At 44.1% G+C, this 20,718-nt stretch overlaps 2 protein-coding genes across 2 annotated transcripts; both read left to right on the forward strand.

Moving 5' to 3' along the window:
- The first annotated feature begins 851 nt into the window (after positions 1-851).
- On the forward strand, positions 852-6,667 carry LOC139442271 (uncharacterized). Its single transcript, XM_071223057.1, has 5 exons — positions 852-893; positions 4,003-4,042; positions 4,752-4,830; positions 4,885-5,156; positions 5,226-6,667. The coding sequence occupies exons 1-5, from the start codon at positions 852-854 to the stop codon at positions 6,665-6,667; spliced, it is 1,875 nt and encodes a 624-aa protein (XP_071079158.1).
- Positions 6,668-12,610: 5,943 nt separating this feature from the next.
- Positions 12,611-18,629, forward strand: LOC139444180 (vitelline envelope sperm lysin receptor-like). The gene is made up of 9 exons (XM_071225077.1): positions 12,611-12,649; positions 13,011-13,053; positions 13,421-13,605; positions 14,049-14,203; positions 14,797-14,945; positions 15,821-15,908; positions 16,976-17,129; positions 17,741-17,786; positions 18,373-18,629. The coding sequence occupies exons 1-9, from the start codon at positions 12,611-12,613 to the stop codon at positions 18,627-18,629; spliced, it is 1,116 nt and encodes a 371-aa protein (XP_071081178.1).
- Positions 18,630-20,718: the final 2,089 nt, after the last annotated feature.

The raw sequence follows: 20,718 nt of genomic DNA on the forward strand, positions 1-20,718 counted from the left end.
AAAAAGTATTTGCCACCTCTTTAGTTTCCCATCTGCACGAGTGGCCAAGTCGTCTTAGGTGACGCAATTCGCTGTGCGGAGTTGCGTCCCTTGGGCGTGTTGGGATCTCGGTTCGCGCTGATTATGTTATCGGGTTTGTCAGCACCGTAAACGTCCTCGTTGGTTCACAAAAGTGGTAAAGGTTAAACACTTAACCGTTCCGGAACTGTGGAAGTGGGTTTATTTCGCAACCACGGGTGACAGATGCTTGAGTTGTCTAGCTGCCTAGATTCGCTGGTCGTGTTTCGAATCCCTGATTAGCGGTTTATCAACACCATATGATGGTGCATTTCACTAAACTGGTACATGCACACCTGCGCCACTTGGGGATCCACTCCCTTCTTACTAAACTGATACAATGTGATGTATCTGGAATCCTGTTGAAATCGGCCTTAAACCGAATATTCCCGAACTATTTCTACGAATGATTTTCGTGTTAAAGTATAATCTCTTACAACTTTGCACAGGATGGAAAAAATATTTTCCCATATCAAATGGACAACAAAAAAACATTAATTAATTTGAAATGTGATCTTACACCTTTAATTCTCGCCCTCAAATACCCACGTGATGCACGTGAAAATAATGCGCCAATAAGCACGTGACGTGACAGACAGCGCTCAGTGCAGTTGCAGGTGGCAGGTGAGTGGTCGCACGTCTTTGTCCATCAACCGGACAGATATTTTAAATTGATCTACAATATTTTTATTTCCTGATGTCATTTCGAAAATGGATTTGGACCAGTTTATTGTAGTTTCGTTACGTTTATTTACTGTTAGTTTACTGAAAATGTTAAAACTTATCTTTTCAGGATGGCTCCGTGGTTTATCTACCTTGCTGCCATTTTTGGATTGGTGAGCGCTTTCATTTCATATTACCAATACCCAACTCAGTTGAAATAAGTTCTTACTAAGAGCACTACAGGTTTTGCATATGTTATTTTTTCAGTCAGCGTTTCGACGAGTTTTTATGTAAGTAGGGCGTGCACAATTGTGTACCGAGGTGGTGGCAGCAGTGCACAACACGCTAGTTTTTTTAGAACCTGGCGGCGGAATCGATGCTCATGATATCAATCACTGCATTGTCTGGTCCAGACTCGATTATTAACAGACCGCCGTCATATAGCTGCAATACTGCCGAGTGTGGCGTAAAACAAACCAAAGTACCGTTTTCCTGAGTTAAAAACATACATACTGTCATGGTTACCGGATCTAAATACAATTGAGCATCTGTGTGATACCCGAGTGAGTGGGTATTGTGTTACGCTTTTAGCAATATTCCAGCAATATCACGGCGGGGGAAACCAGAAATGGGGTTCACACATTGTACCCATGTCGGGAATCGAGCCCGGGTCTTCGGCGTGACGAACGAACGCTTTAACCATTAGGCAACCCGACCGCCTCAGGGATAACCTATTGTATAGTATTACGCATTTTCCCGAGGCAAGGGCGTTAACTGGACTTTAGTCAGCCAATTCCCTTGCTTCGGGAAGATGACGTCAACCATCAGACGGCCACGTAATCTGCAGCAATTACGCCAAGATCATTGGAAAGAATCGGTTGCCATTCCACAAGGTCACCCGCAGTCTTCATGTGTCAATGAACAAGAAAGGTCCAGTCCCGACCAGTGGTGGAAACACAAACAGTACTGGCCTTTACGACTGCCGTGCTTGAGATAGTGACGTAACCGGCAGCATTAATGTTTGAACTGTTTCACTGTCAAACACACGTTCAACGTATCTCTTGTTTAGGCTTGTAGAAGTCACAGAATGAATCTCTTCAAAATCACATTTCCGTTCCGTTTTCTCATTTTTTTTTGGAGAGAGGGAGGGCGAAAGAATATATTAATCCCCCAAATGCTTGGACAAACGCCGATTGGGGGTAACCACTTGAAATATACTCAGTGACGACTGGTACGATAGGTGAAGTGTTTGCCTCCGACCTGTGTATCGCTTGAATATTGCTTATTATGGCGTAAGTATGCTTATGAATGAATTGGGCATTTCGTTACGGAGCACACAATTGGCAAATAATAACATATTTCCCCGTGTCTGCACCAATGAGATCTATTGTAGAAGAGGAAGGCTCAGATAACGATATTTTACTAGTCTGAGGTGAGGGTGTTATGTGTGAGTGTCGAAAAGATAATGCGCGTGGGTCGATGTTTCGATACATACATTTTTTGAGGAGACAACAATTGTTTACCCAGTAATGTTTAAAGTTAATATTACATTTTATTTAGGCCCATGATAAGCGTCCTCGTAAATATTAGACCCGTGAAGATCCGGGGTAGAATAGGTCTTCAGCAACCCATGCTTGTCGTAAAAGGTGACTATGCTTGTCGTAAAAGGCGACTAACGGGATCAGGCTCGCTGACTTGGTTGATGCATGTCATCGATCCAAATTGCGTGGATCGATGATCATGATATTAATCACTGGATTGTGTGGTCCAGACTCGATTATTTCCAGACCGCCTTCATATAGCTTGAATATTGCTGAGTGCGGCGTTAAACAACAAACCAACCAACCAAATAGTAAATATTACGATCCGTCACTTTTCGTAAATTGAAACTGCCAGAGATACGGTTATAAAATATCGGTGACAAGTGACATTTAGCCATGAAATGCCGAGCAGTGATTTTCAAACCAGAAATGCAGAACTTGAACTTGTCCTGGTGCAAATGCACAAAACCTATCTGTCCAGTATGTTTGAAGTTCATGATAATTGCAGGATAAAACCGAAATACCATCCACGAATTTCCACTTTGTAGGCTCATTGTTTGATAATAAAACGAATTTTCGCGTGGAGTGTTTTATCGACACTTCAGGAGCTATGAAAGAAAGTAGTGGGCGTATTCACGTGACTATATTAATTAATGGATGGTTCGGTACACCATTATGGACTAAATGTTTTACTGCAGCCTACACGGTGAGCTCAGCGACTATGCTTGTCATAAGAAGCGCTTGCCTGTCGTAGGAGGTGACTCACTGACTTGGTTGGTGCATGTCAACGTATCCCAATTGCGTAGATCGTTCCTCACGTCAGTCACTGGCTTGTCTGGTCCAGACTCGATTATTTACCGCCGTCATATAGCTTAAACATTGCCTACTGCGGTGTTAAACAATAAACATGCAGAACAAGGTGAGCTTTGTGTTGGTGGCTGTGACATAACCCGATGTCACTGTTCACTCATGTAGGTACTGTCTACACACATGTATCCTCCACAGACTGTGTTGAGTCCGGGGAGATGCTTAGAAAGGGCTTGACCGACTCCGTGGTCTAGTAGATAGTTTCTTCCCGGGAAGCGGGGGTTGGTCGGGTAGCCTGACGGTTAAAGCGTTCGCTCGTCACGCCGCGGATCCGGGTTCGATTCCCGACATGGGTACAATGTGTGAAGCCCATTTCTGGTGTCCCTGGGCGTTATATTGTTGGAATATTGCTAAAAGCAGCGTAAAACCATACTCACTCACTCCCGGAGAGCGAAAGGTCGGTGGTTCGATTCCCGACCGCGTCATTCCAACAAGGGGAAGAAGCAAGGACTGGTAGGCTCAGCCGGAATGTATGTGAGTGGGGTATCAATGTTAAACTGTGGGATGGTGTCTCAGTGGATGAGCACTAATGCACGCACGCACGCATGCACGCACGTGTGCGTAAGCATCGCTAAATATGTGCAAACATTTTGAACGCGACGCTAAACGCATCTCGCCTCTCCAGCAACGGGCCGACCATTTGATATCTGGGACTGGAATTCTTTAGATTTAAATTTTCCCGAAAATGCTTGATAACAAATGTCTTAGGATTAACCAAAAAAAACCTCGAATTACTGTACATGCTGAATCTTTTGCAAAAATGTGCTTAGGATTAATAAAACTGATTTCACTGGCTTCTGATCCAGACTATTTACAGTCCATAGTAAACTAAATACTGCGGCGTTGAACAACATTCATTCTCTTAATTCTTCAGGTTGCCGTGTCCGGCATGCCAGTTGAAAATGGACAGTTGGGTAAGTCGACACAAACCCATTTAGCAAGTAAATAACCTTCCGGACATCTTGCGGTTATTGGTGAGCAGAACTCTGTGAACATGCACAGGGGAAAACCACCAATCGTTAATTCTAGGGCTCCGTAACTATATATTGTTTGTTTGTTTAACGCCGTACTCAGCAATATTCCAGCTGCATGACGGTGTTTTTTAAATAATCGAGTCTGGACCAGACAATCCAGTGATGTCATCATGAGCATGGATCCACGCAATAGGGATACCATGACATGCATCAACCAAGTCAGCGAACCTGACCACCCGACAAGGTTCGAAGGTGTGTACAAGGTTTGAAGCCCATTTCTGGTGTCCGCCGTGATGTTGCCGTAATACCCCGTCCTGGAGAGCGGAAGGTCCGGGGTTCCGATCCCCGGCCGCGCCATACCAAAAGACTGGTACTTGTTACCCTGTCTGGCGCCCGACATTAAGGGGCTAAAACAATGGCTGGTCGGCTCGGAGTCCGTATACTGGGTATGAGTAGGGTATTCACGTTAAACTGCGTCATGGTATCTCAGGGGGCTAGCACTATAAATCGGCATCAATCCGGACTAGTACAAGCAGTCACACACATACACGTGCATGCATGTCGCTATATAAGTGCAATAATCGTGGATGCGATGGCGAAAAACAACTCACTCACTCTGATGTATTTTATTTGGCCCTATAAATTTCAGATGGTGTCCTCAACACGGACCAACGGAATGAATTAAATCCAAATGGCCAAAGGTATGACGTAGATCCCAAGAACCCGAGGTATGACGTTAAACCCAAGGACCCGAGGTATGACGTTAAACCCAAGGACCCGAGGTATGACGTTAAACCCAAGGACCCCAAACCAATGGATCTTCGACACGATGTCGACCTCAAGGACCAAATGCAGGACCTAAATCCCAATGACCAAAAGTATGAAGTGTATCCAAAGGACCCGAAACCAATGGATCTTCGGCACGACGTCCACCTCAAGGACCAAATGGAGGACCTAGTTCCCAAGGAACAACGGCATGATGTAGATCTCAAGGACCCGAAACCCGTGGATCTTCTGCACAATGTCGACCTCAAGGACCAAATGCAGGACCTTCATCCCAAGGACTCGAAACCCTTGGATCTTCTGCACAATGTCGACCTCAAGGACCAAATGCAGGACCTACATCCGAAGGACTCGAAACCCTTGGATCTTCTGCACGATGTCGACCCCAAGGACCAAAGGCATGACGTAGATCCCAATGACCCGAAACCCATCGATCCTCGGCACGATATCAACCTTAAGGAGCATCCGTATGACGTCAAGTCCAAGGACCAAAGGTATGTCCGCCCCAATGACGGAAGGTCGGCCTCCCTTGACGAGACACTTGTCGCCGGTGACACCCCATATATCAACGTGGAACCCAAGGACCAAAGATATGACGTCAGACTCGAGGACCAAAGGCAGGACGTAGATCCCAATGACCAAAAGTATGCTAGTCCCAAAGACAGAAGTTCAGCCTCCCTTGATGAGACACTTGTCGCCGGTGACTCGTTTTATATCAAAGTGGAACCCAAGGACCAAAGATATGACATCAGACTCAAGGACCAAAGGCAGGACGTAGATCCCAATGACCAAAAGTATGCTAGTCCCAAGGACGGAAGTTCAGCCTCCCTTGATGAGACACTTGTCGCCGGTGACTCGTTTTATATCAACGTTCAACCTAAGGCCCAATGGCACGATGTAAATCCCAAAGACCGAAGTTCAGCCTCTCTCGATAAGACATTTGTCGTCGGTGACACGTCAAAAATCAACGTCGAACCCAAAGACCAACGGTATGATACCGAAGACAATCGGTATGACGTCAATCCCGATGACCAAATGTATGACTTCAATCCCGATGACCAAATGTATGACGTCAATCCCGATGACCAAATGTATGACGTCAATCCCGATGACCAAATGTATGACGTCAATCCCGATGACCAAATGTATGACGATCCCGAGGACCAAATGTATGACGGCGAGGAGCAACCAAATAATGCCATTAGGCAATCAGAAGATGACTGGCAAAGTACTATCCATACGAAAGAACCAGAGGAAGACACCGCCCAGAACACACCACCGTTTACCGTGTACGGCAAAGTCGGGGCTAGAATTGATGTGGATCTTAAGTCGGATGGTTCTGCACGCGAGATCACTGCTCCCAAAAAGTCTGCGCTTTCAAGTATACTAAAACAACACCCAATGACCATACTTTTGAGTCATATATTACTAGCCGCCGTCCCACAGCGTGTACAAGGAAAGGTTCGACCCGTCCCTCCACCAAGAAGTGCTTCCTTCGAGGATTCTGACAAAGTCCAGCCAAGTGCAACCAAAAAAGCCTTTGTGGATGTCAACATCAAAGCCATGGAGCCAAGCCCCAACTCCATTGAACCCAAACTGCGAACAGTGTCAGAAATTTTGGTAGGAGTTAAAAAGCACACAAACAATGACGGAGTGGAAAGTAAAGACCATAGGGCATTTACGAGTATACTCACATACACAAGTATTGCTATTGTCATATTTGTTGTGTTGGCCTTTCTCACGATGATGACATTGCTGTGTTGGTTTGTGCAACATATGTAACATCAGCTCAGTCCGCAAATAAAACCTGCACTTGCCCTATCTCAGTTTGTTCATTGTCCACAAGTGAAGTGGCCCCATTCAGTGCCTCAATCGAGAAAATATTTTTTTTACAGAGCTTTCCGTGAAGATCCGAGATAGAGTAGGTCTTCAGCAACCCATGCTTGCCGTAAAAGGCGACTGTGCATGTCGTAAGAGGTGACAAACGGGATCGGGCGGTCAGGCTCGGTGACTTAGCTTGATGCACGTAATCGTATCCGAGTTGAGTAGATCGATGCTGATGTCAATAAACAACCCAACCAACCATGCCTGAAACCTATTATCCGCCTCCAAATCCCTGTTCGCGCAGCTTGTTTTCAGGTTTGTCAGCACCATACACGTGCTCATAGGTTTCACCAATAGGTCAACGTCAAATGAAACCACATCAAGCTGATTACCATGCTGTAACAAACAATGCATTGCGGCATAAAACAGATCTCACTCATTCTGTGTACATTGGGGAGTTTCCGGGGTAGAATAGGTCTTCAGCAACCCATACTTGCCGTAAAAGGCGACTATGCTTGTCGTGAGGCGACTGACGGGATCGGGGGGTCAGGCTCGCTGACTTGGTTGATGTATGTCATCGATCCCATTTGCGTGGATCGATGCTTATGTCAATCACTGGATCGTCTGGTCCAGACTCGATTATTTTACAGACCGCCGTCATATAGCTGGAATATTGCTGAGTGCGGCGTTAAACAACAAACAAACAAACATTGGGGAGTTTAAAAGCAAACGACAGACTTCCAGACTCTAAAATAAATATAATAAAAGCGACTATGCTTGTAAGAGGCGACTGATGGGATCGGGTGGTCACGCTCGCTGACTTAGTTGATGCATGTCATTGTATGTCAGTGGCGAAGATCGATGATCATGTCAATTACTGGATTGTCTAGACTCTATTTACAGACTACCGTCATAAAGGTGGAATATTACTGAGTGCGGATTTCAACAACAATGTCATGCTTCTTGTGAAAGGCGGCTAAATTGGGGATCGGGTGGTCATGCTTTGTCTGATCTTAGCGTCCCACACCAATGGTCGCCGACAATATGTGATCAGTTATTGCTGTGGTGTTGCCCATTTACAGGTCACCGTAAAGTAGCTGAATCATTGGTGACTGTAAATCAAATACAGAAATTCGCGAAATTTCATGAATCGCAGACTGACATTAGTCACAGTAATAAACTTATCTTATTTGAAAATATGTATCTAAATAAAATGAATGCAAAAGGAGCCCAGAATAATGCTTAACTTATGAGAGTTGAGGCGATCTGCGCTTGTCCAATAATTCTACACTTGAGTTGGACTCCATTTCTTTTATTTATTCTCTTGGGTCTGGGAGAAAGACATGAATCGGTGATTATTGTTTTACACTGACGTAATGTAACGGGTCGGCTTGACATAATTGATTCTTGGTATAACACAAGGCAGAGAACGACCCTAGCCGACAAGGTATGATGACAGACTACGTGCGTTCGATTATCAACATTGAAGTGACATGCAGCAACCGATGTTTTCACATTTCTGGCAACCAGGGTTGACTATATTCAACATGAGTTAAACAGTGTTCATCAAGAGCAGATCAGGGTGGTACCCAAATATACTGACCAAAAAGTTCGAGACTATGAATATTTTGGGGGACGTTTTTTTGGAGAGAAGACTGAGTACACAATTTCACAAACATATCCGCAAAATTATTCATGACCCTAACGTTTTTGTTAAGAATAATTGCATAAATTGCAACCTTTTATCATATACTACTCAATATTTGCTAAGGGCCAAAGTAGTATTTAGTCAATGGCGGTGTTCTTAGCAATTATTGAGTCGTATAATACTTAACATGAGTGCTATAAAACAACTGAGCAGTAAACCACCGTTCATTGCTTGGCAAATCTGTCATTATCCCTTTTTTCCATTTGCATATAAATCAACAAGAAAGCTCTAAATAACGCGTAGAACATCATAGATGCACAATCATAATCGAATTTGCATTAATTTTAAAGTATATATATCCACAATCGAAAGTTAAATTTCCTCGACGGCTATCCAAATACATACAATTAATACCAAGTTCGTATCATCGTATCCCAATTGCGTAGATTGATGCTCACGATTTCAATCACTGGACTGTCTGGTCTAGACTCGATTATTTACAGACAGCCGTCACATAGCTTGAATATTGCTGAGTGCGGCGTTAAACAACAAACAAACTTATATTCATTAAATGTTGTTATCCATGATTGAAAGAATAAATGAAACCAATTAGCTTTAACGAAAACACCACGTGGAGGCTGTTCATCTGAGCGCGGCAGTCTAAGGGTTAAGTAAACATAGGCAACATGGATCAACCAAACTATTATGTAAATGAGTTTACATGTGTTGACACTGGTCAACACAGGTTCATATAGCTCGTCCAGGGCATTGTAATCGAACGCAAGCCAGCACTATCAGTCAGGAACCCGTGAAGATCCGGGTTAGAACAGGTCTTCCACAACCCATACTTGTCGGAAGAGGCGACTAATGGGATCGGGTGGTCAGGATCGCTGACTTGGTTGATGCATGCCATCGTATCTCAATGATGTGGATCGATGCTCATTATATCAATCACTGGATTGTATGATCCAGAATCGATTGGTGAGTGCGGCGTTTAACAAACAAACAAATAATCAGGCAGGTGGCGTGTCCATCTGATACTCACGTTGGTTCCCTTGGACGTATATTCACTGCGTAAAGTTGCGTCCCTTAGCTGTTGTAGGGACCGCTAATCCTGGGTTCATATCCACTGGTTTTCCCTTTTCATAAATATTGGTTTATCAGCATCAAAACCGTGATCATGTTTTTCAGCAAAGTGGAAAATATCAAAGAATTTCGCGTTCCTTGCACATAACGCTGACACGCCGTGAGTGAGTGAGGGGTTTAACGCCGCTTTTAACAGTATTCCAGTTATATCACGGCGTGTCAGCTTAATGTGGGAGGAAAGCCCGAAGTGATGCAGGTCTCAGACGTTTACCACTTCGGTGAAACCCACGAGCACGGGTATGGTGCTGACAAACCTAGAAATATAATCGGGGGACACGCCGTGAGAGAACTGAAATACTGTTTAAAGCAGCCTAAAACACACTCGCTTTCTCCTCAGTCGTCTTAAACGATACGCATGGCATAAAGGGGACCCATTCTGCCTCGCGCACCCCATGGTTGAACGCAACCGATTAAGCACGGTGTTACCTATTCGCTATGCAGTTGGAGTGTGTGAGTGAAGTTGATTTAACCCCGCTTTTAGCAATATTCCAGCAATATCACGGCGGGAAATGGGCTTCACACATTGTACCCATGTCGGGAATCGAACCTGGGTCCTACCCGAAGTAGGGCCCAGTTGCACAAAGCGAACTTAGCGCTACGACTGCCGTAAGTCATATTAAAGTACAGTGTATGGGAATTACGATCGTCTTTGCGCTAAGATCGATTGTGGGACGGACCCAGAGCCCATTTGCGCTATGACTATCCATGTTAAGGACTTTGAGTTACGGTACTCGTAACACTAAACTCGCTTTGTGAAACAGGGCCCACAGCAAACGTGCTGAGAACACAATGGGATAGAAATAATATTTAAAACAAGTACACGTCTCCTTATACTACCGTTGATGTTTGATGATTAATTAAGCAGAAGGGTTTTAGAAGGCTCCGAATACGTCCATTGACTGTCACGGTGACGAAGGAGATATTATGAATTTCGCCATGATATCGAAATTCAATTTAAACACGGTATATGGTTATAAGAAAATGCCGATAAAAATATCAAAGATGTACTGACTGCAAAGACAGTCTGATTTTATTACGAGTCGATAGTTCAGATTCACAATGACCCGTCTAGATCAAACGTCAGTTATAAAGTCTTCTGGTAAGAAGGGCGGTGATATCAAGCTGTATCGATTCCCAATATTTCAACTCAAACCGATCGCTCTACAAAAACATTTATTTTTTCAACGAGTAAGAGAGTGCGCTTCCTTTACGACACATGGCATTGAACTCGGTCAATACTGTTGAGGTTATCTTCATGAACGCACCAGAATCCACATTAACGTTTCATGGGTGGTTGTGGGCACGGGCGGCCCACTCATCTAAGGCGCGGCAATTCGCTGTTGCGTCCCTAGGGGACGCAAGCAACCTATGATTGTGGGTTCGAATCCCGATTCGCGCACATAATGTTCCTAGGTTGGTCAGCACCATACCCGTGCACGTGGGTTTCCCAAAAGTCGTAAACGTCTAAGACCTGTATCACTTCGGGCTTTGATTCCACATCAAGCTAACACGCTGACACTATAACTGGAATATTGTTAAAAGCGGCATTAAACCAGGCTCACTCACTGAGGGGTGGTTGGGTGGCCCAGTTGATAAGGCTCCGTATTGTCAACACCCAACTTCACAAATCTATCTTAGTGCATGGCGAATGAACGTAGCCCCAACATTGTACAACAACACACAACCACAACTCGGGCACGAGTGACAGTATTAGCATCATTTCACGGCCCGCGTACGGAGACACACTAACACAACAGTCGAGGTTGAGATGTGATCTGTAGCATAAGCAGATCTTTAAGAATATTCTGAATAATGGCTAACGACATTTGAAAAATGTAGGTTAGTCTTCTGTTACACTGTAACTAAACTGGGGGCACTGGGGAGAGTGTGCAGAGTTGCGTCCCTTGGGCACGCCAGAAACCTATGATTGTGGGTTCGAATCCCGGTTCGCCCCAAATTATGTTTCTAGGTTTGTCAGCACCATACCCGTGCGCGTTGGTTTCACCGAAGTGGTAAACGTCTAAGACCTGCATTACTTCGGGTTTTCCTCCCACATTAAGCTGACACGCCGTGATATAACTGGAATACTGTTAAAAGCGGCGCTAAACCCAACTCACTCACTCACTCACTGTAACTAAACTCCCAACATAAGACCTGCAATGCATTTCAAATATTTTCAACACCTCGTCTCACATTCAAATCTGAAATCAAACATATACACGCCGGGACCCTACCCTCACTCGTGGATAGCGTGCAAGTCTTAAACGCCTCTATTGCGTTTCCCAAACTCAACAACCACACATACACGCACAACTGAAATGCTGTTCAACTCGAGATCTCAGGGAGGGCAGATGTGAAATGGGCTAAAAGGTCGCCTTAAAGGTCACTGCACTTTCAAAGCCGGTTTTACAGTGCTAGCTCGACCCGTGAAGATCCGGGTTCAAACATATCTTCAGAAACCCATACTTGCCGTAAAAGGCGACCATGCTTGTCCTGAGAGGCGACTAACATGGGTGGTCAGGCTTGCTGACTTGGTTGATGCATGTCATCGTATACCAATTAGATCGATGATATCAATCACTATATTGTCTGGTCCCGACTCGATTATTTACAGACCGCCGTTATATAGCTGGAATATTGCTGAGTGCGGCGTTAAACAACGAATAACAACAGTGCAAGCTCACTGAGACAACAAACCGCAGTTTAACACGGACACCCAACTCATACACAGTGTACTGACTCCGACTCCTCCAGTCCTTGGTTTAGCCCCTTAATGTCGAGGGTCAACCACGGTGACAACAAGTACCATCGTTTAATGCTTTTTGGTATGACGCGGCCAGGGAATCGAACCACCAACCTCTCGCTCTCCAGACAGACGCTTTCAGCACAAACATCGTGAACACACGGTCGATCTCCCTGCACGCAGTTCACGAGGCGCACGTGCATCTTCATCCCGAGACTTTCACGAGGCGTACAGTGGGACACAATCGCCTGTTCGCCGGTACCTGGTTGAGGTGAGTGGTCGTCGCGCCGACTTGAAAATGACTGTTTGGGGAGATTATTTGTAAATGGGCGGATTTATTTTTTGAACCGATTGTTTCTTTCAGATGTATTTGATCTGCACCCTCCTAGCTGCGATCGTGGTGGTGAGTGTCTTCTTCTTCATCTGAAAGCTGCGCACGGAGACCTTGGACAGTCATATGCTACCTAAAACGATATCGTGAAGCCTTGTCCAGGCGGTTAAAGTTGTTTTGACAATAGACAATTGTGGAAAGCACTTCCTCAAATGCCCGTCTATTCTGTCGTTTATATCGAAGGCACCTTGATAATATTGCTCACGTAGTATTGAGTATAAACGTCAGCGTGCATTGTTTTCTTTACATGGAGGGGTAAAATTACTTTGGTGTAAAATAGACTTTGCGAAAAACACATTCTTTACGTCGCCTTGTTATAATCGATGGTCCAGTTTCTCGTCAAGTAATGTTACCATTTCAATATCTATTTCAGGGCAAGTCCCTTGCCGCATTCCCAAAAGGCTATTTATTGAAAGGTATGCTTCCTCAAATGTAGTAAGTTACAGATAATCTACTCGTCTTGTGCAAGGATTTGTTTTGTTTTATTGGTTGTTTAACGCCGTACTCTGCAATCTTCAATCTGTATGACGGTGGTCCGTTAATAATCGAGTCTGGACCAGGCGATACAGTGATTGACATGAGGATCGATCTACGCAAATGGGATACGATGGCATGCATCAGCCAACGACAAGCATAGTCGGCTTTTGTGACAATCATTGGTTGCTGAAGACCAATTAAATATTACAACTTCCTGAAAACAGTAATATTTTTTGGTGGAACTTCTCATAATTTGTGAATATTGTTTTGTGGTTTTGTCCAAATTGTCCATCTTTCTGATGTCAGTAACTCCCCAGTGTGGCAGTAGCGAAAGTGACGAAGCTGTAATCAAAATCGTCTCCGACCTCGACTTCAAGGGAACGGCAATATGTGCCGGCGGAGCCAAGGTGCCCTTCGAACGTATCGACAAGGCCACAGCCCTACTTAAAGTGACGTACGGCAAGGGGGGCGCTGGCAAATGCCAGTTCAATGTAAGTATATGTTACAACGCTGTCGCTAGGTCCGTATAAAGAGTCGTCCACGAAGACCCAACGTATGAAATGTTAGACCAAAGAGAACAATGTTCTGTCTCCCCTCTTATCACCAATGGAATGGTATTGATGAAATGTATAGACAATGTTTGACCCGTTTTTTAATACATTATAAAGATATATACTAAACTGATAACGCATGCCCTCCTCCCCCTACCCAATGATTGTCGGTTTTGAATGGGGACACCTCTTTCAAATTATTAAAAGTACAATTGAGTTTATCCGTTGAGCCATTCCGTTTAGTTTCATACACAATGATCATGTTTATGGTCCCTTAACTGGCGTTTTGCAACAGCATTGTGGCAGGTATATAAAACACCTAAATATTGGCAATATCGGGAAACATTTTCTGTTTCGAAATGACTATTTTTCTTACCTCGCAGAAACGCGACAAAGTTCGTGTGTATGTCATAAAAGTCAAAGTGGCATATGGCGAGGAAGGTAGCCTTGTATACCAAGCGGAGGAGGAACGAACGATTTCTTGTACATTCGACTCCAAGAACAGCAACCAGACTCAAGGCAGTCTCATCACGGCTGGGTAAGTCACGCATGTATACACCACCAAACCCCCCCCCCCCCCCCCCCCCCCCACACCGCACCGCACCCACACTAACACACTAGTCAAAGTGAATGTCTAGCATTGGGGTCCCATCCGCATCTTCCGTTCCCCACATAAATGGGAGAAGATGAATATTCCCCTAAACCGTTGAGAACCACAGGACCCACTTAACCCCATGACCGCCTCCGTGGTCTTATGGATAGAGCGTCTGTCCGGAAAGCGCGAAGTCGAACCCCGACCGTGTCATGCCAAAAGACGTTAAAAAAGGTATTTGCCGTTTCCCTTCTCTGCTCGGCATTAAGAGGATAAAAGGACAGTCTGTTTTGGGTATTCATGTCAAAATGCAATATTCCAGCTATATGACGGGGGTATGTAAATAATCGAGTCTGAACCGGACAGTCCAGTCATTAACATGACCACCCGATCCCGTTAGTCGCCTCTCATAACAGTCAATGGTTTCTGAAGACCAATTCTAACCCGGATCTGTACAGGGCGGCTAATTTCACCATACTTGATCCTTTACACGACGGTCATCCTCGGGGACATTTCTAGGAGCTATTTTAATCTGGCAGGTTGATTGCGCCGTCGGCCCTGTCCAACTACCACGGTCCAGCGGCTACGTCCAAGCTGACACTGCAGCTGACCGATGTCCTGGGCAAGGACATGCTAGGGCGGAAGGTGTGGCGCAGCAGGAAGGTGCAGCTCAAGGGCACCGCCAGCGGTCAGTCTTTCTATTTCTATCCCTTTACAAAGTGTTGACAGACTTTCTAATCACTTTTGATTTTATAGGCGAAGGGATGCAACATTTCTCATTCCTTTCTGATCTCATGGAAACTTATCAAGGAGCATTGGAATGGCCATCTGGTTAAAGTGTTCGTTCGTCATGCCGAAGACCTTGGTTCGTTTCCCCACATGGGTACAATGTGTGGAGCCCATTTATGGTATCCCCTCGCCGTGATATTGCTGGAATATTGCTAAAAGCGGTGTAAAACCATATTCACTCATTCAATGCTGTATCATAATATAGGTTTGGTCTAAAATGCGACGAGGCGATTATAATTTTTCAGAAGCTGCCTGTAATAACGTATTGTTTTTCACATAAAAAGTATTGTTCCATACGACGGATCACCTTTTCTTTCACAAGTTTAATTTTACTTTCTTCCCATTGGTCTAAAAAACGCCCATCTATTTCAAAATCATATTATAAATATCGCTTAAAATGTTAACGTGTTTTATAGAAACTTTCCTTCTCGCAATCTTGTCTCGTATCTCATTCTAAACTTGTATATCAATGCAGCCCATGTGTTTTAAGGCCGAAGTATTACGACATTATATTTGGAACCTATTTCTTTCCCGAAATAACTACAATGTGTGAGGGCGGTCTGTGAAAAAAAGGGGTCTGAACCAGACAATCCAGTGATTGACATCAATCCACGCAATCGGGATACGATGACATGCATCAACCAAGTCAGCGAGCGTGACCACCCGATTCCGTTAGACGTCTGTTTCGACAAGCATGGATTGCTAAACATCCATTCTAACCCGGATTGTCACAGGTTGCCATGATATCAACCCTCTGCCCATGCATGTTTACAGGTTCTAGCGGAGAGAAGGGCGTGAAGCCGGTGGAATGTGACGCCATTGGTCACTCGTCTGGCCGGCGGTACGCAGTCATCCGAGCAGGGTACGTTATGACCAAGGCATCGAATCTGTGTCTTCATATACAGCTAGAAACTAATTAAGCACCCCCTGGCGCAACAGTGATATACCCGTTTACGAAAATGCTAGGTTTATGATACTCATTCATGGAATGGCTGTCAAACTCGAGTATGGTCATGACATTAACTGACTGTCGCCCAAACAGCCATCCGGACGGAGAGAATCGTACCGTTCAGTTTCAGGAGCACTTTTATATTGATGCAAGAATGGGTATAAAACTGGCAAATATTCTTTTGTTTAGTCCACATATATAACCATGACACACAGGAGGCTGTCAGAAGCATTCGTTACCACGTCATTGGCATACTTGACACGGGTATGACATAGAGCCATTGGACATCAACTTGGCCATAGTGTCGGCTGACTCGTACGAAAAAGGATAGACAAGTGAAGTAGAGGACCGTCGAGGTCCACACATGACAATAATACACATCATTCTCTGTATTAGTCAAGAGTCTCATCTTACACAAGACATTAATTTCTCCACCATAGCTGGGACGGTTGGGTACCCCAGTGTTTAAAGCGTTCGCTCGTCACGCCGAAGACCCGGGTTCGATTCCCCACATGAGTTCAAAGTGTAAAGTTTGGTATCCCCCGCCGTGATTTTGCTGGAATATTGCTAAAAGCGGCGCAAAACACCAAACACGCCCGCTCCACCATGGCTCAGGTTTGACGCGACAGATACCTTGTTGGACAGGTACCTTGTTGGACAGATACCTTGTTGGACAGATACCTTGTTGGACAGATACCTTGTTGGACAGATACCTTGTTGGACAGATACCTTGTTGGACAGATACCTTGTTGGACAGATACCTTGTTGGACAGATACCTTGTTGGACAGATATCGTCGTAACATCAGGAGGTGCTTCAATAGTTTTTAGGTGTATAGTTGCAATTTTATGACATAAATATCTATAAAGCTGCAAAACGTCATGAATATTTACGGATCTCAACAGTTCGACGAAAAGCTGAAAACAAAATGTCCGATTTCCTCAACGGTTTACCTTTTGAAAATTAATTTAACCTACACAGATGCGGGGACGGTATTGTCTTTCCGAAGGATGCTGGTTTCATCACTGACGGCCTTGTTACCCGGAGCCCATTCTTCGAGACTTTCGGCATAGAGAACGATACAGCTTTGAATTTTCAATGCAACTTTACTTTATGCCCGAACAAATGTGATGGAGTAAGTATTTCGTTTCTTGACAGGCACTTGTGTACAAATATTTCGTCTAACATGACTGGTACATTTTGACCGCCCAATCACACAATCCAGTGATTTGCTCAGTTACATGTTGACTGATTCGACAGCAACTTTCAACCAAGTTATGTTAATGACGTCACACAATCGCCATTTTGTTTTTTTCCTTCCCTCAATGGTTTCTGAATCAGCTGATTTAACTTGACTGTTGTTGACTGGAGTTGACCAACGTTTCCCTATATCAATGCTCTAAATTGGGCAGTGGTTAGAGCGTTCGTTCGTCACGCCGGAGACCCGGTTTCGATTCCCCCACATGGGTACACTGTACGAGTCTCCATATGTCTGAAATAATGCCGATGAGACGTTAAATGTTAATTCTCACTGAATGTGTGTGGCATAGCTGGCGTTCCCTTGCCGTGATATTGCTTGAATATTGCTAAAAGCGGCTTAAAACAATACTCGCTCGATGCTCCATAACTGAAAACTAGAAAGTTAACTAAGTCTTTGACGCATACATTTTCACTATTTGTGCATATTTATAACCTTATTTTTATTCGTACAACATCAATTGTGAAATGTGAAAAATTATTTTCCAGGACTCTTGCAAATCCGTGAGAAGACGTCGCTCAGAACCTCACCAAGGTATGTCTCGGTTGGTTTGGCCTACATTCACATTGGTCCACAAACTTAAGAACATGGCTTCTAAAAATATCTAAATTTATATCGGTCCTTACGTCGCACGACTAGCAGTCGTAATGATCCTCAGTGGTAACGACTTGAAAGGAATCATTATGGTAAAATCACCAACACCTTGCAGTTGGACGTTACCTCGTACAGCAACTTCAAAAACAGAATACCTCCTCTAGCAACCAACTTATCACATAATTCATATAAACACGTTCCACTCAAAAGCAGTTGAAAAAGCGCTCGATTCTTTCATGCTACTATAGTTAATCAAATTATAGTATCTCATTTGTTTGTTGTATAACGCCGCATTCAGAAATAGTCTAGCAATGTCACGGCCTGTTCGACAGTCGGGTGATTGACACCATCAGCATCGTTCCACGCAATTGGGATACAATGACATGCATCAACGCGTCGGACCACCCGATCCCGTCAGTCGCCTTTTACGACGATCGGTTCTAACCCGGATATTCACGGGTCCTTAAGTGATATGAAAAAATCGGGTTTTAGGTGTTTGAGCATCTCTTATTAAAATAACTTGCAGATCCAGATATGCTGGCTGGTGGCAACATGTTTGTGGAATCGGAACTCTTCGACCTCGCCAAGCCGGAACCAGTGAACCACATGATTGAAAGTCACGTCATACAGCTCATGGTCGAGGATGGTCGCATCAGAGATGGTGCCATCTACTGGTCCGCGATACTAGGCCTTGGATTACTCGTCGTGACGTCATTTGCAATATCCCTTGCAACCTGTGTGGGGCCACTCCGTGTCAGAGCGAGAGACAATGTCAAGGCGTAGCACCATCTGAATTAAAACCCTGGCAAACTCATTACTGTTCGTTCTTACTTCCCACTCAATCTCGCAAGATCCCAAGCTTATTCATCCTTTGCTTAGATCAGTTAGTCTTTTTGTTTAACGCCGCACTCGGCAATATTCCAGCTGTATGACGGAGGTATATAAATATAATCGATTCTGGACCAGACAATCCAGTGATTGATATCAAGAGCATCGATCCACGCAATTGGGATACGATGACATGCATCAACCAAGTCAGCGAGCCTAACCACCCGATCCCGTTAGTCGCCTTTTCCGGCAAGCAGAGTCACCTTTTACGGCAAGCATGTGTTGCCTAATATCATTTTACCCCGGATTTTCACGGGTCACTTGAATCAGTTTGTTTGTTGTTTAACGCCGCACTCGGCAGTATTCCAGCTATGTCACGGCGGTCACTTGGATCAGTAATAGGATAACCTTTACATGGGATTTCACACCTTAATAGTTGCAGTGGCACTTTAATTGCCGAATGCGGAGATTAACGACAAACAAACTTGAAAGGATACGGTAGTCGTTTGGTTTGTTGTTTAACGCCGCAATCAGCTATATGACGGCGGTCTGTAAATAATCGAGTCTGGACCAGACAATCCAGTGATTAATAAATGAGCCTCGATCCACGCAATTGGGATCCGATGACATGCATCAACCAAGTCAGCGAGCCTGACCACCCGATCCCTTTAATCGCCTCTTTGAACAAGCAGGTCGCCTCTCACGGCAAGCATGGGCTGCTGAAGACCTATCCTACTCCGGAATCTGATACGGTATTCACACTTGGAGACTTGATTAATATACTCCTCAAACGCAGTTACAGAACATGCGATTATTTCATACGAGATTACCTATATTAGGAAAGAATCTGATGTTCTGTAACTTCGTTTGAGTGGTATGCATAGACGGAATAATACTCCGACGACGTGAATCATTGCTCATAATATAATCTCCGATTGTCTGGTCAAGACGGGATTTACATGCCTCGGTCATATACAGGAATATTGCCCAGATTCGTTTCGAAGGTCTCCAGTATATTATAGTATAATGGAAATATTGTCCAGTCTAGATAAGTACAGGATGCCTGTTCTTCTCTACAAACGAATAGTTTGGTCACGGCTTTTGAGTTAGAGCTACAGATAACCTGCGTATTTTCGTAATATAACCCCCCAAAACACATTCAAAACCCAATTACATTCAATAAATGTACAGAAACGCAAGCATTAAATGAAAAACTCTAATGTATGAAAACAGCATGAGTAAATACCCAAATGAAGCTTTTGCAGCTAATTCCATAAACGCAATTACGAGCTAATTTACTGTCCAAGTCGAGTATAATTTGAACCTTTTATATACATCTAAAACATTATTTTATCTTATTTTGAAATCTTAAAATGTTCACTAATTTTGGAATAAAAACAATAGTGATGAATAGATGAGTTAAAATATATTGGTTACCAAATGAAAAATGTAATAAATTAAATCCAATTACAATAAAAACCTTGGAGTAAAAGCTCAATTGCTCAAAAAAATATCTGAAGTTCTGGAAGCTGCAGCTCAAACGTAATAAGATCCGGGGTAGAATAGGTCTTCAACCCTTGACTGCCATAAAAGGCGACTATGCTTGTAAGAGGTGACTAGCGGGATTCGATGGTCATGACTCGTTTGATGCATACCGTCGTATCCCCATGTCGTGGATCGAAGCTCATGTCAATCCATGGATTGTCTGGTCCAGACTCGATTTTATACAGACCGCCGTCATACAGCTGGAATATTGCTTTGTGCGGCGTGCAGCAACAAACAGAATATCAAAACATGAAATACGAATTTTTCGGTCCAGAAATCACTAACAGCCCAAAATATCACTATCAATAATATCAATATTTGTTTCAGTATGAATATCTATTCTGAAATTATTCTTACTGACATGGATATTCACCCAGGACAAACACCAAGGTGTACTGCACCCGCTTCAGGCTTGCCTGCCTCTTCCTCAACCGGATCAGGGATGCCCTGATTGACACGGATGCGTCCTTTGTGTAACCTACGTGTCAACCAGGAAATC

This window comes from Haliotis cracherodii, unplaced genomic scaffold (assembly GCF_022045235.1).
Source record: "Haliotis cracherodii isolate W230 unplaced genomic scaffold, xgHalCrac1.p SCAF_5, whole genome shotgun sequence".
NCBI lineage: Eukaryota > Metazoa > Mollusca > Gastropoda > Lepetellida > Haliotidae > Haliotis > Haliotis cracherodii.

Bases quoted from the DNA above. Each gene is read 5' to 3' on its own strand.
- LOC139442271 (XM_071223057.1), top strand. From the start codon at position 852: ATGGCTCCGTGGTTTATCTACCTTGCTGCCATTTTTGGATTG. The intron at 894-4,002 runs GTGAGCGCTTTC...TTAATTCTTCAG, and splicing joins TTGCTGCCATTTTTGGATTG to GTTGCCGTGTCCGGCATGCC. The intron at 5,157-5,225 runs ATCCCAAGGACT...TGCAGGACCTAC, and splicing joins GGACCAAATGCAGGACCTTC to ATCCGAAGGACTCGAAACCC.
- LOC139444180 (XM_071225077.1), top strand. From the start codon at position 12,611: ATGTATTTGATCTGCACCCTCCTAGCTGCGATCGTGGTG. The intron at 13,606-14,048 runs GTAAGTATATGT...CTTACCTCGCAG, and splicing joins CTGGCAAATGCCAGTTCAAT to AAACGCGACAAAGTTCGTGT. The intron at 14,946-15,820 runs GTCAGTCTTTCT...GCATGTTTACAG, and splicing joins GCTCAAGGGCACCGCCAGCG to GTTCTAGCGGAGAGAAGGGC.